The 17,410-nt window shown below is 46.3% G+C and overlaps 4 protein-coding genes across 4 annotated transcripts; 1 reads left to right on the forward strand and 3 right to left on the reverse strand.

Annotated features, from left to right (window-relative positions):
• Positions 1-3,465: 3,465 nt before the first annotated feature.
• Positions 3,466-5,691, reverse strand: LOC4336648 (cytochrome P450 86A8). The gene has a single exon (NM_001419753.1). The coding sequence runs from the start codon at positions 5,371-5,373 to the stop codon at positions 3,736-3,738; it is 1,638 nt and encodes a 545-aa protein (NP_001406682.1). The 5' UTR covers positions 5,374-5,691; the 3' UTR covers positions 3,466-3,735.
• Positions 5,692-7,119: 1,428 nt separating this feature from the next.
• On the forward strand, positions 7,120-9,016 carry LOC4336649 (thioredoxin-like 3-3). Its single transcript, NM_001419754.1, has 4 exons — positions 7,120-7,266; positions 7,375-7,537; positions 7,980-8,005; positions 8,509-9,016. Exons 2-4 carry the CDS (start codon positions 7,394-7,396, stop codon positions 8,726-8,728), a joined length of 390 nt encoding a protein of 129 aa, NP_001406683.1. The 5' UTR covers positions 7,120-7,266; positions 7,375-7,393; the 3' UTR covers positions 8,729-9,016.
• A 414-nt stretch (positions 9,017-9,430) lies between these two features.
• LOC4336650 (Flavin-containing amine oxidase domain-containing protein 3) lies at positions 9,431-12,410 on the reverse strand. Its single transcript, NM_001419773.1, has 2 exons — positions 10,701-12,410; positions 9,431-10,374 (listed from the first exon to the last, which is right to left on the reverse strand). Exons 1-2 carry the CDS (start codon positions 12,346-12,348, stop codon positions 9,587-9,589), a joined length of 2,436 nt encoding a protein of 811 aa, NP_001406702.1. The 5' UTR covers positions 12,349-12,410; the 3' UTR covers positions 9,431-9,586.
• A 1,084-nt stretch (positions 12,411-13,494) lies between these two features.
• Positions 13,495-16,760, reverse strand: LOC129457440 (Alpha-L-fucosidase). The gene is given in 3 exon segments (NM_001419775.1): positions 13,495-14,413; positions 15,385-15,618; positions 16,087-16,760. Coding segments are annotated over 3 exon segments (1,554 nt in total). The 5' UTR covers positions 16,635-16,760; the 3' UTR covers positions 13,495-13,641.
• Positions 16,761-17,410: the final 650 nt, after the last annotated feature.

Here is a 17,410-nt window from a genome sequence, read left to right on the forward strand (position 1 = left end):
ACTATCATTAGTGTTAAGTGTATTAACTGATAGAGGTAGTTAAGTATACTAACTAGAAGTGTTAATAGAGTAGGTTAATAGGCGAGGAGTGCTCGCTAGCCGCGCGCACGCGTTAGCTAGGAGGCCCCCACATGTACAATGCCATCAGCATGCCTATCGTTACTATTATTTGTGTATGAGAAATGTTTCTAATATTTTTGTGTTTTAATACCTTTGTTCTAAATAGACCTTTCACAATTGTACGACGGCAAACATTTTAGATTAACTTTTTAACAAAATGTCAAAGAGCAATTATGATGAACTCCTCTATAAATTTTTTTGTTGGATCTATAAAATCTAAAAAAAATAAAAAGAGTTGAATTTAATTGGTGATTCGGTGTACAATTAAACCGAGTATAGACGAAACTAGTAGTTGGATTATGGATAGTCATGCAAAAGAGTATAACTGATTCACCGGTTTTAAAATATCAACACGTGGTAGCATAACCATGTAAGGTTATAGCTACATGGTGCAATAAAATTGGTTCATTGATTTACGGTGTGTTTAGTTCACGCTAAAATTGGAAGTTTGGTTGAAATTGGAACGATGTGACGGAAAAGTTAAAAGTTTGTGTGTGTAGGAAAGTTTTGATGCGATGGAAAAATTGATAGTTTGAAGAAAAAGTTTGGAACTAAACTCAGCCTTAGAGAACCTAAGTCAGCAAAGTTCAAGTCGCCAAGTGATGGATCAAAATAATCATAACATCTACAAAACTTGCGCCATGGTATTTGATGTTCTACTCCATTGATTATTTAATGATGGAGATCACAAAACTTACGCTTATCTTCTTCTCACTTAGTAACTCCAGCGTAGAGCACTAGAGCCTTAGATGATCACGTTGTGTTTTAGGCAATCGTGTTACACTACACCATCTATCTCTCACACATCTACATTCTATCATTGTAGCGTTGCCATATACTTAGGGTTTGTTCGTTTTAGGGAAAAAAACAGAGGATTTGAATTCCTAGGGATTAATTCATGTGAGTGTCGTTCGGTTTATAGCATTAAAGTATAGGAAAACCAAAGAAAAATTTACTTTTCTACAAGTTGTATAGAGGAAACATGGAAATTTTTCCATACACTCAAACTTCTTATAAAAATTCCTATGGATTGATGTGCGCAAACATTTATATTCTTTCACTTTTCATGTTCCTTCAAACCGAATAAGTCCTCAGCATTGAGAATGTAATATTACTAATGGAGAACTTTTGAAGTACTACACTTTCACTCGCTACACAAAAGAAAAGGGATGTCATTTCATCATTCATCGATTTAAAAAAGACGCGAATATTAGAGAATGATATAATATCAAATAATTAGAAGGGATGAGGTTTTTAACCCAGATCATCTAGCCACCATCTTTTGGAGCTAGTTGGAAAACACTAGACGTTTCCTCCATCGTTCGTCGATCTCGCCGTGATATTTTGGCTAAAGATAATGGTTTCATTCAATACACTAATTAACTACTCCTGTGTATTTGCATGTACTCCGCGCGACAGCAACGTCAGGCGTACACATCCAAATACCCAATGAAAGATGGGGAACGGCACTACGGCAGAGAAGGATATTTTTAAGGTACCCTTAGAGTAATACTGGCCGTCCACTCTTATCGATCTAATGGACCTGATCTTCTTCTACTGTCAGTAGTAGTATGTGCAGTAGAAACCACGTGGAGGGCAAAACCGTAAAGAAAAAAACACAGTAATATTACGCTTTATCGGTGATTAGATGGAATGGGCTCGAAATGTGCGGTGAGAAGGCGGCGGCGGCGAAGGCAGGATGTGATGAGATCGGCATCTATGTCGCCGTATGGTGGCCGTCGCTCTTCCGGCCTTCCTCTACTGCCATATACAGATTTAATTTTGATGCTTGCACTCGCTGGTTCAGCGCATTGTGGCTGTGTCGCGCAAGCCCAGCCAGACGAGGTCAGAAGCTGCCCGGCCAGGAGCCGTTTTAATCCGCACAAGCTAACTCGATTGTAATTAGATTCACATGCCGTTAATGAAGACTTAATCTTGATTCATGAGTGATGGAGTTCTATTACGGAGTACCAGTTAATTCGTCCGATTTTGCTAGATATTTGTCATCAAATTTCTCCCCCTAATATTTGTCAGATGTAATTACAGTACAATCGTAGTGTAATTACACTGTAACTTGCATGTAATTACACTGTAACTATAATGTAACTTGTATGTAACTTTCAAGAATCTCTCGGTAACATGTTATTTCAGTAAAATAGAGGTCGTGGGAACAAATTCTTTCATATATGTGTGTGATGTGATTTTTTTCTTCCTCCATAGAACAAATCTTGTAATAGATCTAACGATTCAAAATTACGTGAAACTTACATATAAGTTACACTGTAGTTACATACAAGTTACAGTGTAATTACATACAAGTTACATTGTAATTACACTACGATTATACTATAATTACATCTGTTATATTTTTAGTAGAAAATTTGTCGACAAATGTATAGGTGGTCCCAATTCGTCTCCGCGATGGCCAAAAATTATCAGACGGCAGCTGGACCAGTCTTCGATGCGGCAGTAATTCGCCGGCAGAGCACACACAAGAAATGTGGCCAGCATAATCGGCGATGCCGACGCCGTCCAACGGGTCGCACAAATGGGAGGTTGACCCTTCCGGGTTTCTCGGCGGCTACACCGGCGATATAACTTTCTCTAATAGATAAATGGTCAGAAATACCCTTACAATTTACAGGATAAAGTAAAAATTATCGTATAAATCAACGGTCAGTTTTGATTTATACTACCCTACTGCCATCGCTAGTAAAAGGTACTGTAAAATGACCCGCAGAGAAAGAGCTGTCAAGCGACATCGCCATCAGCAGATTTCATGATCAGCCAGTTTATTCATTGAAACTTGGCAAGTTGGTATTGCAGGTAGCTCACCAGTGAAGACGGTGCAGACAGCAGCAGCATTGAAACGCCGATTGCAAAAATGATTAGATCGACGAAATGCCAAATGCATCGAAGAAAGTCCTGAGCGATCTTTAGGGTGTGTTTAACGTCAAAATTAAAAGTTGGGTTGAAATTGAAACGATGCGACGGAAAAGTTAAAAGTTTGTGTGTAGGAAAGTTTTGATGTGATGGAAAAGTTGAAAGTTTAGAGAAAAAATTTAGAGTGTTTACATGGAAAGCGACTGCTGTACTGCTCATGTTCATCGACATGGTCGATCGATCGAGACTTCCATCGAGAGAGAGGAAGCTAGAACCGTGAACACCCACTACATGCATGCAATGAAGTGTTTGACGAGTAGCTATCAACAATTAAAATGCCCAAAATTAAGAGAGATTAACCAATTGATCGACATGTTTCAGCTCTCTGAACAAGCAACCATCCAACAACAATTGGCGGCACATTAACACAAACCGCCCAGACGAATTTGGACTTGCCAGTTTGGGTTACACACAGGAGATTAATTATTAATTATTGCTCCTTAATTTTGGTGGCTGCACAACCAAAATCATAGTACTACATGATCTAAGAATCTTAGGTTTGGAGTTTTCTTTAGACATTTCCTCTATCGACTGGTAATGAACTGTAAAAGCAAGTGATTTAAATGACCTCACCAACCATACAAACCCTTTAGTAATTACTATCTTGGACTCTCATCTATCTACATATTTTTTTGCCATTTCCAATTGACTTCGTCCAACGCCCGGGATCTTCTAAGCGCAGGCCGCGGTGGCGCGCGCCGCGGCGGCGTACTCCCCGGCGCCGCGGAGCTCGTCGACGATCGGGGCGAGGTCGCGCGGGCGCACCTCCATCCGGAGCCCGTGCTTCATGAACAGCGTGAGCGACATCTTCTGCTCGACGCGGTGGCCCGGCGCCACGGCCAGGCGGTGGCGGAGGAGCACGCTGCCGGCGATGTTCCTCATCTGCAGGTACGCGAGGTCCTTCCCGAGGCAAATGCGTGGCCCGGCGTTGAACGCCACGAACCTGAACGAGTCGTGCGGCTCGAACTTCGTGCCGTCGGCCGACAGCCACCGCTCCGGCCGGAACTCCAGGCAGTCGTCGCCCCACACCGTCTTCATGCGCCCCGCGGAGTAGATGGAGTACGTGACCGACGACCCCGCCGGCACGAACGTGCCGTCGGGGAGGACGTCGTCGGCGACGACGTGCTTGGAGTCCTCCGGCACGGAGGGGTACAGGCGGAGGGTCTCCGAGAGCGCCGCTTTGAGGTAGACGAGCTGGTCGAGCTCCTCGAAGTTGAGCGGCGCGGCGAGCCACAATGCCGGGTCGTCGGCGCCGCGCGACGCGGCCAGGACGGTGCAGAGCTCGCGGACGATCTTGCGCTCGACGGCGGGGTGGGTGGAGACCAGCCAGAAGAACCAGGAGAGCGCCACCGAGGAGGTGTCGCGGCCGGCGAGGATGAAGTTGAGCGCCACGTGCTGCAGCGACTCGTCGGAGTAGGTCCCCTTCCGCATGAAGCGCGACAGGAGGTCGTCGTGCGGCGTGGCCGACGACGCGTCGCCCTTGCCGTTGCCGGCGGCGAGCTCGAGCTTGCGCGCCTTGATGACCGCCGAGAGGTAGCGGTCGACGTGCTGGACGCTGCGCGCAAGCGTGGTCTCCATGCCGAGCCCCATCCACTTCTTGAACCGCCACACGCACTCCGGGAAGATGAAGCGGTTGAGAGTGGCCTCGGTGGCGCGGTCGAACGCCGAGGCGAAGTCGTTCTCCGGCAGGCCGCGGGCGAGCGTCTCGGGGTCCTTGCCGAACGCGAGGCCGCAGATGTTGTCGAAGGTGAGGCGGAGGAGGAGGTCCTGGAGGTCGACGGTGGCGCCGCCGCCACCGCCACCGGCCGCGGCGGCGTCGGACAGGATGGGCAGCAGGCGGCTGTGGATGGACCGCGACACCCACCGCGACATGGCGGTGCGCAGCGTGCGCGTGGTGAACTCCAGCGCCGCCGTCTTCCGCTGCGCCACCCACGTCTCCCCGTCGGAGTTGAAGATGCCGTCGCCGAGGAGGTCCCCGAACACGCCGTGCCAGAAGGGGCCCTTGGGGTAGTTGTCGAACCGGGACTTGAGGACGTGCTCCAGGTTCCTCGGGTCGCACGTCACCGTGACCAGCCCGCCGCGGCGCGCCAGCCCGGGCACGGCGAAGATGCACGTCTGGTAGGTGCCCCGCGTGCGGCGGAGGTTGGCGGCGATCCACTCGTGCATGTCCTCCGCGTGCCGCACCAGCCCCGGCAGGCTCCCCACCACCGGCCACACCCTCGGCCCGCTCAGCCCGCGCGACATCCTCCAGAACCACGCCATGTACGCGGCCACGGCCGCCACGACCACCGCCCACGTCCCCGCCTCCATCACCACCACCACCACCAAGCTAGGCTATGGCGATCGATCTATAATAAGTGAGCTCACATGCATGGGCCGGGGCAAGCAGCGATAGATAGCTAGCAGCAAGGACGAGAGAGTGTGTGTGTGTGTGACTGTGTGAGTCGCCAGTGGCCAGCTAGCGCCCCTGACCTGAGATCGAGAGAGAGAAGCGAGACGATATATAGGAGTAGAACCTGCCCGAGAAGCAATGCGATGGATGGCAATTAATATACAGAAGGGAAAAATATATATATACAGAGTTGCCAGGATGCCACTCTACTCCAGCTGCAAGTGCATGCTCGGTACAGTATATATCGAGCGTCCGGGCGGACCATAAATCGCCGGCAGGGGCCGTTGGGTGGCCGTCGATCGATCGAAGGCGCGGCGCGGCCAGTGCGCGCGCGTCGCTTGCCTGCCTGCCGGTCGCTGCGGCTCTCACCTACGCCATTCAATGCATCGGCGGGCGGCACACCGAATTGAAGCCGTGATTTCAATGGCGCGCGTACGGCCGCCGGTTGTTTGCTAGTAGCTCGACGCATTTTAACCGCGCCAAGTTTTAAAAGGATCAGCCAGTAGATCGACCTGTTTTACGACGCTTTCCACTGCGATTTGGTGATAGTAATATGCTCTGAGGTGCCAGTATCATGCAGATGACGGCAGGGCCGGATGCGAGTAGATGGCCGGGGGGAGTGAAACTGGCCAACTGACCAACGGTTTCTCGGACTGTCTGGGCTAGTTTTGGGACTTTGGGGGTGTGAGGTGGTTTTGACGAAGGCAAAGGATAGGGATATCATGGTCGCCTTTGGAGCGTCAGCAAGCGGAGGCGTGTGATCGTGTCAAGCACCAGCTAGCACCCGGGTTGACGATGGTTTGGAGGGGTTGGGTCACCGAACGACCAACGTCCCAACCTTTCACAAAAGCGTATAGCTCCCAGATCGTACAGAATGTCGCGTAGTTTGTGTGATTGTGTCATTTCTAGTACTAATAAACTACTCCTTCCGTCCCTAAATATAAAATTTTGATGTACCACATCTAATCAAAATCCCTTATATTTGTTTGGCAACGTGAGAGAAGAGGATTAGGAGTTTACACGAGGGAATTGATGGTGAGATTAAGATGAGAATTTGATTTTTAATCCCAGTATCTTGTTTGGTGAGGTGGTGGAAATTGATAGAGAGTTCAGTTGAAGATTAGATCATTAATGAAAACGGATGGCTGAGATTCGTGTAGACAAAATAAACGAGAAATTCTCTCCCAATTAACACCCCTACGCAGGTATTGAAAAGGAGAGAATTCCTCCCTCAATTTCCCATCCCCATCCCACCAAAATTCACATGTATCCCAACAAAACAAAACAGTTAATAGCCTCGTCCCTGTAAACTCCCAATCCCTTTTTAAAAACTCTCTATAATCAAACGGGCCGAAGGATGGAGAGGCTACTGCCCCGGCAAAAAAAAAATAAAATAAAAACACTACTGGTAGGACGTAGGAGGGCTTCCTGCTCTGCTGGTGACGTGCCTAGCCGCGTGCGCTTGCGTGTGTGTGTATGTTTTGTGTTGCGGACTTGCGATGCGTAGCGAGGAGCTCTTGGGCTTTCTGGGCCTAGTTGCCAACAAATCACATGATGGGCTTATTGGGCTGGATCAGATCGGATGTCCAGGCTGATGGGGCCGCGACGGTCGAGGAGGACGGCGGCTCGCCGCCGATGTCCCGAACACTTCACTAGTCCAACCAACCGCCGCACGCCGCCCCCTGATCCCCTCGTGGCCTCGTTGCCGTCGTGCGCGGTGCGCCACCTCCACGGCGCCGCTCGCCGTCGTCCCCTCCCTTCTTCCCGTCCTACTCTCTCGGTGTGCGCGCTCTCCGCCTCCGCCTTCCAAGGTTCCCCTCGCGCTCGCCGTCTCCTAGATTTGGAGGAATTTTTTGTTTCTTTTATGTGTTTGTTTTGAGTCGTAAGAACAAGGATTTGGTTATCCTGACACCAAACAGCGGGAGCAAAGCTGGAAGGATGGAAGAGGGGGAGGCCAAGAAGACAGGCCTGGAGGGCACTGGGCTGTCGCTCCCGGGCAGCTCACACGGCAATCTACGGAGCGCCGGCAGCGACCAGCAGCTGAAGCAGATGCTGGACTCCCTCAAATCGTCCAAATCACCCGTAAGTATGGCTGCTCCTCCCCCTGCATCCGCCGGCGACACCTCTCTGTTTCCTTCCTTTAAGAGCACGCATGGAACAACATGTATTATCCGATGCTGGTCAGCTTGAACAGGTTTAGAGGCTGCCAACGTTTTTGTCCTTGGGTACAATTGGTAGGCACAATATTGAATTGGGATAATTTGTGTTTTTTTTTGTTAAGTGATTTTCACATTAAATTTAGCTACTGCACAAACAAAGCCCTCCTGCCCGCAGCCTATTCTAGAAATTTGGTGTATGGTGTTCATACTGTCGTATTGAATCATCCGGGTCGATTGCTTTCGGTGCAAATGATAATGAAAAACATGAGTAAATGCACTATGCTGATGTGATTATAGTATGGATGAACATTTGTTGAAGTCCAGGAATTTATTTTGATTGAAATTTTTGGATTCTTCTTTTGCAGGCTGTTATCAACTATGGTGCCTCATGGTATGTAACCTCTCTCTCGCCATGTGTCACTTCATAGTTTACGATCCAGCGATGTGAAGATTATATATTACGAAGTGCAAATAACGGTTCATCAATCTCTGGATTATTTGGTAACTTCATACTAGTATTCATATTTGCTGATGTGACTATTTGAGTTCAATTGAGTAATCAGCAGCTGTTAGGAGTTAGCGGTTGTCATTTGAGTATGTATGCACAAGTATGAGTATTTAAACCTGTAATATTGATTATCCTGATGGACTATTGGACATTTAGCTGCCTAAGGAGTTAGGACTGACTAGATTTATGTTATGCATTGGTTTGACCTCAATATGACCACCTAACAGCTATAGAAAATCGGTCATCATTTGCTGTATATTAACATGTGTAAAGTCAAATTTGTTTAGCCCAGGATTTTTTTCCTAGCAATCCTGTATTGGTTAACAACATATAGGATACTGTATCTCTTTAACTCTGTGAATTACTCATTCCCTCCGTTTATGCAGGTGCCGTGTTTGCAGTCAGATTCTTCCACCCTTCTGCAGGTTCAGCAATGAATTCAAGAATCTTACCTTCATTTATGCTGATATTGACGAATGCCCAGAAACAACACAAAACATCCGATACACCCCAACCTTCCATTTCTACCGGGATGGAGAGAAGGTCGATGAGATGCTTGGTACAGGAGAAGAGAGGCTGCATGACCGGTTATGGTTGCATTCTTGATAGGGATTTGCCGGGCTGTTGGTCTCATGCACAATATTTTCTCTCTCTCTTTTATCCTACTTTCGTGCTTTGTTGTCAACCTCTGAGCCAATTCAAGGTTTATGTTGGTGTTTGTAATGTTGATCATGGTCATCTTTAGTGACATACACCATTATATATCAGAATTGGTGTACCGGTTTTTCTCTCATGCTTATGTCAAAACTGAGAAAGAATACCGTCGACATTACGATGCAAACATTTTTAGTATCGTCCAGTTTGTACGATGGTGCTGCTGCAGATTTCTGCTAATCATGTGTCGTGGAAATGGACTGGCCACTTATTATGTCAACAGTAACGCATCTGTGAGTACCTGAGCAGAGTTCCATCGCTTATACTCCTGCCCGGAGCTAAGAATAGAAGACAATTAGACAAACACCTCACTTTTCTTTCTTTTTTTTTGAAACGAAGGTGCAAATATGTTTCATTCAATCACCAAATCATTTACATCAGCTTAACTACTCCTACTACAATTTGTGAATCCGGTAATCTTCACTATAAGATTCTTCAGTAATAAGTAAATAGTTTGACTGCCGATACAAGCAGGTTTTGCTACCTTCGCATACCCTTCAGATGCAGGTGCCATATAAATCTGGGAAATCTCAAAAATCTAACTAGTACCGTTGTATCATCTAACAATCACCAAAAATGTGATATCAGAATGTTCTGGGACAAAGCCAGCGCTCAGTAGAAGCTTCATGCGAACAAACAGCATGATTACCAGGTAGAAACACGATTGACAGGATAAAGAAAAATCATGCGGTCAAGCTTCTAAATCAAAGTATCAGTAACTCTAGATCATAATGCAGCTAATTCAGGAACTCAAGATTTAGATTTAGGGATTCCAATTTTTAATTTTGAGGGCCTAGTTTTAGTTCTACTGCTGTTCCGCTCTGCCTTAATGGATGCAATCACAGCATCAGCCCCCGGACCAAGACCTTTCCTGCCAACTAATTTCACACCAAGCTTTTCACAGAGGTAATGCAGCCTCATTTCATCACCTCCTCTAACCTCTCTTAGCTCCATAGCCTGCTGTCGTGATAGTAATGTGTAGACATAAAGTTGTTGTTGCTGGTTGAAATGTGATTGGAGTTGCTGAAACAACAATTTATTTGAGTGGTGCTGGTCCGCCTTTCCCCCTTCAGTTGCACCTTTCTTTCTAGGGCCACCTAGTTCCACCTTCAGAATGGCTGGGGACTTTGGATCAGAAGCTTGTCCACCAAAAATGACAGAGAAGCTGCCAAATTCCAAATCTGGTTGCCTAAACAAGTCCATGAGTAGAGCAGCACAGGCCTGTGTATTTGTTGATGGACCTTTTTCAACTTTGCTCTTTGCTGCTCGGGCATTGGCATGGAGAGTGATATTTGCAGCCTCCCGCAGACCACTGATGAAAGCACCATGCATTGTTGCTGGATAACGTCTCGTGGTGGCCTCTCCAGCGAAAAACAACCGCCCATCTCCAACACTTTCAGCTAGTATGTCATAGTCATCTCCAGATGCTCCAACAGCAACATGAGAATACGAACCTAGACTGAAGGAGTCTGTGCCCCATCTAGTACAAACACTCTGCAGAGGATCTGGGACCTCAATACCTTGAGGTTCATAGATACCTGAGATACACAACATTCACCTTTTAGACAAAAAACCAAGGTTTTAAGCAGTCGAACCTATTGTAACAACATACTACATACATGTCTACATATATTTCAGTGCAGTTGCAGAGGTATGAGGTTAATGGAACAAAGAGTCTGTTGCAACTTGCAAAGAGTCACTTGGGTGAGGCATATTGAAGTACCACCTTATGCATATAGTCATATAGTGATCTAAAATACGATGATAGATTTTACATCGCTAGATGACCATTTACATAAGGTAGTAAAAAATTCTGATGGTAGCGTATTAAAAAAAAACTGATGATAGGAGATAAAGGTCTTACCTCTCAGTATCTTGAGAACAGAACTGACAGCATCAGTAGGGGGTGTGGTTTCAAAGTTGTGGGCAGCTTCACCAGCAACCAGTGCCATCAGCAATGGACCACCGGCCACTGTTGCATAACTATAGAACAGAAAGAACTCTCCACGATGACTTGGGTCTTCAGTCAGGTGTCCAAAGGTATCAAGGTCAGTGCTCCAGAAAACATGAGGAAACAACATTGCAACCTTGTTCAACAACCCAAAGCCTAGTCTTTTAATACTATCAAGTTTTCTCTGTGGCAGCTCAGGTACAAACTTGACGCCACCATTTTTCAGAACCCCAAGTGGAACAGTGCACAGCGCCATGTCGCCTTCATACACCTGCCCACCATTGACAACCACCTGAACCCCATCCCCTCCATAACGTATAGTGTGCACTGTCCTCTCGTAAACAATCGGCACATTCTCTGCCAGGGCCTGCACAAGCCTACCATTGCCGCCAGGCAAGAAACAGTGATCCCCGCCCATGTCATACGGATCGTCCTGGTCCCAGAATGCAAGGCTCAGCTTTGACAGCAACCCTGCATTAGCATACTCCAGATTTGCTAAGTGCCAATTGAACAAGTTCATCTCCTGGTCAGTAGAGAGATCGCCATCCGTCTGCCGTAACGTCTCAAGTGCAGCGCCAAGCGAGACATCCATCGCCACATCCCCCATTGATGCCCGTAGAAGACTAGACTTATCAAGAAGCTTGTTAAATGTACCCTCCACTTTCTTATCTACCTCTGGATCAACTGGTGACCCATCAGGCCTGTAAAGTGGGCACTTGTCCCTGATCTTGTGCATCGGCAAGCCGAGCTGTTTCGCCACAATGCCCAGCGGGTTCCCGAATGTGCCGGTAAGCACACTGCCGCCAAGGTCACCAGCAGCTGAGCGTCCACCTCCTTCCATCTTCTTGGTGTACACACGGCCACCGCACCGCTTGCGGCCCTCCAACACCACCACTTTAAATCCGAACGCCACCAGCTGCCGTGCCGCGGCGAGCCCAGCAAGGCCGGCGCCGACAACGATGACGGTGTTGTGCCTCGTGGGCTCCTTGGGGATGCGCTCCTTGATGGCGGGCGCCACGCCGAAGTTGATGTGGCCATGGGAGACGAGGAAGGAGTAGGCGGCGTTGAGGAGGTGGTCGCAGTGTGGCGGGATGAGCGTCGCGAAGGACTCCTTGGCGAGCCACGAGTTGAAGGTCTCGCGCCACCTGGTGAGGAGGTGGTTGCGGATGAGGATGTAGTTCACCTGCTCGATGCCGCCCACGTCGGAGACCACGCCCGCCTCGATCTCCTCGTCGGTGAGGGAGTCCGCCGGGAAGCCCGCGGTGAGTGCGGTGACCGCCTCCGCTGTCGGCTCCCGGTTGATCACGATGATGTCGTCGGCGGCGGAGGCGCGGGGCGGCGGCTGGGCGGAAGGAGACGCAGCGACGGCGACGGGCGCGGCGGGGGAGCCGGAGGGGAGCTTGCGGCGGAAGCCGGTGCGCTTGCGCTTGTTGGGGAAGGCGGGGTTGGGGAGGACAAGGGTGGGGGTGGACGCGGGATCGGGGGTTTGGTCGGGGTAGGGGTTCGGGGGAAAGGAGGAGAGGAGGGGGAGGGGGGTGTAGGGAGGTGGTTGGTCAGACATGGTCGCCGGCGGCGGAGGCAAAGCCGGCGCGCCTGCTCGATAAATCTGGTGGGGGTTTAGATGGGGATGGGAACGGTGCGAGTCGGAGCCATCTATCTGGTCGGGTGCGCGGCGCGGCTGTGCGGGACCTAGCGGGAGGTGGAAGACGGTCGGGGGCTCCAGGGTCCGTTTCGCTGTACTGGTTTCCGTCTTCTGAGATAGAATACGTAATTCCACGCTGTACATCATCAAGCCTTGTCAGATGGACAGGCTTTGATCCCAGATAAACCTTAAAATAATTTCTTCAAACTATTGGGATGACATAATGAATGCTTTTCACCCGCTGAGCTTGAAAGTAAGTTTGGATGATGCTACTCGCTTGTTTACCCCCGATAACCTTGAGCATGTTTCTTAAACCGCTAAATGATTTGTTTTTTAAATGTTTTTTATATATAAGTTTTTTTTTAAAAAACAAACAAATACATTTTCAAGTTTATATAATAATTAATACTCAATTGATTATGTACAATTAATACTCAATTGATTATGTACTAATAGTGACTTCATTTTGTTTTAAATGCCACTAAAAATCTAAGCCAAACTTCACTTAACATTACTCTACTCCCTCCGGTTTTATTTTAATTGACGCTTTGGACAATGACACGCTCTACAAGATATACCTTTGACCTTATTTTTCTATTATAATATATACAATACATGTTTACTTTTATTATAGTGTTTTGAAAGACAAATCTATATATATTTTTCTAGTTTCTTTAAATTAAATATTTTTAAAATTATTGATGGTCAAAGTTATAAAAGTTTAACCTCAACCTTGTCCAAAACATCAATTAATATAGAACCAGATGGAGTATGTGCATTGGGATTGGGGTGCAAAAGTGATTCCCAAATCCATGATATAATTAATAGGAATGTTTGCTTCAACTAAACTATTCTTGCCGCATGTATATAATGCTATCACTTCTGGATTGGAAGTACTACAGAAGTTTCTTGCAGCACCATTCAGTGATTTCCTCTGAATGGCCAAGTATAAAAATATGCATGATTTGCAGGAAGTAGAGTTTTTACCTTTTAGTTGAGGATTCTTCAACAATCAAAACTGACTGGTAAGTGATAACATATATACACTAATACACATGGTTCATTGTTGAATGCCCTTGGCTTCTTGAATCCAGTTGATGAAGAATTACAACAACAAATCAACATGCATGTATTCTTACATTCTGAATCGATTTCTTCAATATGCTCATGAAGTAATACCACTTTACATAACTGTACTACCCCACTACAATACTACATTGTGGCAATACTCTTGTTGCCAAAAGAATGGTCTGTCCTCAACATTATTACTTCACTACTATTAACAACCGATGGTTTCTCATGATTCTCTAAGCTATATGTGACTGAAAATGAATCCGTGAAAACACCGAAAAATGAGATAAGTGGATCTGCTCTTGCACCGTCAATAGATAGCTTCAGAAATTGACCTTCGACAACTGGAAATTGAAACAGCCTCTTGTAACCAATTGTTGTGCCTTCAACAATTGTTTGCCACAATTCATCCACCAAGATTTCCACACGGAACTTGATTACACGTTGTCCCATCTGGATAGGCTCCTGAAGCTGGATCACATTGAATGAAGCAGATTGTCCGAGATCAAAGAGCATTTCCCAGGAGCTCTGCCCTTCCTCTGGAGCCCAGTAAGAGTATATGCTTTCCTGAAGAACATTGGAGGGTGCAAACTGCTGATTGCCAAGGCCACCGCGCACGGTGCTTGCTGTGACAGTGGCATTTGCAGCAAAATTCTGAGAGAAAATTGTCTGCCGAATCTCAGTAAATTCCTGAAGGACTTGCATATCTTCAGTAGAAATTAAGCCAGACGAATTTGGGGGGACATTCAATATGAGTAGGCAGTTTCTACCAACTGATTTGTAGTATATGTCAAGCAGAGTTGTGGCATTTTTTGGTTTCTCTGAGGCATGCCAAAACCAACCAGGCCTGATAGAAACATCACATTCTGCAGGAACCCAGTCTTGCCCAAAAGGATCACCACAGCGTGAATATCTGATAATGAAGTTAGCATCTTAGTAAATAGACTGTTGAATTCTGAAATGTAGGATGCTTGTCAATAACAAGCAAATCTCTACCTCATCAAAAGTTTATCAAATCCAAAATAGTCCAGGCTGTAGAATTTTCATATGAGATGTAAATTCCAAAATAAAGATGAAGCACAAAATATATCTCATACTAGAAAAATGTAAGTCCATCACTGCTATAATTAGTTAATGAGCCAAGGGCACCATTCTAATTTCTGTACTGCACAAGGATTCATTGAACTCTGTGGACATTCTTGTGGCTAATTCCATTCTCTAAGGGAATGTAACATCTAAAGTCTAAACCACATACCACTGAAACTATTGATTGCACTGTAAATTTTCCTTATTGATGAGGCTACACAAGAAATTAATTTTTACAGGCTTTGCAATAGTAGTCTCTTACTCATGCTGTCGCTGTCACGCATGCACACTAAAATAATGCTGAATAGTAGCACTCTAATCAAATAATTTCAACAGCCTATTGTCATGAGTAATCTTCCTTAACTTCAAAGAGAAGAAAACCACATTGTTTGAGTGTTACAATTAGTTACTCATTTGAGAGGTCATCATTAGGTACTTTTGCAAGGACATCAGTAATTGCTTAAACTTTAAACTTATCACGGCAGACAGTTGGAAGGAATGCTTGGAGTTTTGGTCCTATGCATGATACAATTTTATCTTCCCACAAGTAAAAAGTTGTCTTGTTCCCAAAAAATATTTGCATTACATAATTGAAATTTCCATTGATGTGATTTGGGAGAACAATTTAGATAACTAGAAAAGCCTTTTAAGAAGTTAGGTACTCTGCAGACCTATTAGAGTTACTTAATTCCAATTCTAGCATTTTTATCCAGGGGACTAGGGATATGATTGATTAGGATCTTAATAGAAGTAAACAGCACTCTGTTTTTTCCCCAGCTCAATAATACTGTTACTTACTCAGGAATGATGTGCCCAATCGTCACCGTGCTCTTATTGAAAGGAGACCAGCAAGTATAACCTGCGACCCCTGCCTCATCTCCTACCCATCTTGTATCTGGTCCAGCATCTGAGAAGATGACAACCCTTTGCTGGAGCTGATGGATAAGTGCAAACCAGGCATCAAACATGTAATCCATGTCCTTGCCCTCTCCCTTTGCACCATCAAGCCAAACTTCCTCCACATCTCCATACCTGCACTTGTATAGTCAGAATCTTTACACAGGAGAAATCGTGTACAGTAATCAAATCGAGTGTATGTAGTTTACTCGAAGTCCAAAGCAAAACAATAAATGCGTAGGGATTAAACATTCCATTTTCATAGATAATTGCGTAGTGATTAAACATTCCATCATCATAGATAATTGGAATAAGGGTAGTGACTCATGAAAAAAGTGTAGCGACTTTGATTAAACAACACAAATTAAGCACTGACTACTCCCAAATCAAAAAACCCACTAATAAACATAACTACTTTTGATCACCAATTTCTGAAAAGGATCATGCAGAAATGCAATGTTAGTTTATGTTCCCACAAGCGCACAGCCACATCTGGATCGAAGCTCTCCTCAGCCTGAACCCAAAATTCAGTAGTCGACCTGCAAGATCCCCATTGACGAATACAACAATAATCTCGCAATTCGAACGCAATCGCTGACATACCTGGTGAGCAATTCCGTCATCTGGCCCAAGTAGTGCTCGTTGTACGCGACGGTGTCGCCGTACACCGGCTCGTGCCGGTCCCACGGCGAGAGGTACAGCCCCAGCCCGATACCTTCGGCGCGCGCGGCGGCGGCGAGCTCGCCGACGACGTCGCCGGCGCCGCCCTTCCACGGCGAGGCGGCCACCGAGTAGTTCGTCAGGGCCGAGGGCCAGAGGCAGAAGCCGTCGTGGTGCTTGGCCGTGAGCACGACGCGCCCGAACCCTCCCGCCGCCGCCGCGCGCGCCCACTGGCCCGCGTCGAGCGCGGAGGGCGCGAACACGGCCGGGTCGGCGCGGCCGGAGCCCCACTCGGAATCCGTGAAGGTGTTGGGGCCGAAGTGGAGGAAGAGGGCCATCTCGGAGAGCTGCCACTGGAGCTGCGCGTAGGAGGGGACGGGGAGGACCGGCAGAGGCGGCGGCGTCGGGGCCGCGGAGCCGGTGACGCCATGGGCGCGGAGGAGGGGGAGGCCGACAAGCAACCCAAGAAGAAGAAGAAGAATGGTCGCCATTGTCACTCGGTGATCCCTCGATGAGGGTGTTCAGTTCACCTCAGCGTGGCGTAGAGTTGACTGCTCTATAGTTTCTGTTGTTGCCAACGGCTGATTATTGAAGAATTAAGAACACCGTCAAGAAATGATTAGCTATAAGCAAGAAAAAATCAGGGGAAATCTTGTAAATAATCTGAAAACATGGACACGAGTAGGGGAATGAATAATTGTGTGTGATGTCTAGCCGGATTTTTAATGATGTGAAGTTAAGAAAGAAAAAGAAAAAGAAAAAGAAGAAAATAATGCAATGGGTTAATTAACAGATGATCTAATAGATCACATACAGTATATCACTGCATATAATACCATCCATAACACTAAATCATTAATTATTTACTATTATTACGGATAAATCGTTATATCAGCTACATGTACATTATATTGATATGATGTGGAACGATTATATAAACCATAACCCATTGAACCATTGTTCAAGTCAACTTATGAAAGAACATGGAGTACAAATAGATTAGAGAATAATGCTATATTTTTATATTGTGGGAAAAAGAACAAATATATTAGAGAACGTTGCTACAGAGTATTTGTTAATCGGGTTGTTCACTGCATAACTTAATATTTTCTTCGAGTAAAAATGTTGCTACAGGGTGATAAATGATTTAACTTATTCTAGGATAACAATTATGGACAAAAATTATATTCTATTATCTTAAAAAAATTATGGAGAGAAATTTCAAATGATGTCGTCGTTGACATATGAATCCCATGCGATTTACACA

This window comes from Oryza sativa, chromosome 4, assembly GCF_034140825.1.
Source record: "Oryza sativa Japonica Group chromosome 4, ASM3414082v1".
Lineage (NCBI taxonomy): Eukaryota > Viridiplantae > Streptophyta > Magnoliopsida > Poales > Poaceae > Oryza > Oryza sativa.

Coding starts and splice junctions, on each gene's coding strand:
- LOC4336648 (NM_001419753.1), bottom strand. CDS start 5,373: ATGGAGGCGGGGACGTGGGCGGTGGTCGTGGCGGCCGTGGCCGCGTAC.
- LOC4336649 (NM_001419754.1), top strand. CDS start 7,394: ATGGAAGAGGGGGAGGCCAAGAAGACAGGCCTGGAGGGCACTGGGCTG. Junction 7,538..7,979: donor TCAAATCGTCCAAATCACCC/GTAAGTATGGCT, acceptor CTTCTTTTGCAG/GCTGTTATCAACTATGGTGC. Junction 8,006..8,508: donor ATCAACTATGGTGCCTCATG/GTATGTAACCTC, acceptor CCGTTTATGCAG/GTGCCGTGTTTGCAGTCAGA.
- LOC4336650 (NM_001419773.1), bottom strand. CDS start 12,348: ATGTCTGACCAACCACCTCCCTACACCCCCCTCCCCCTCCTCTCCTCC. Junction 10,375..10,700: donor TGTTCTCAAGATACTGAGAG/GTAAGACCTTTA, acceptor TGTGTATCTCAG/GTATCTATGAACCTCAAGGT.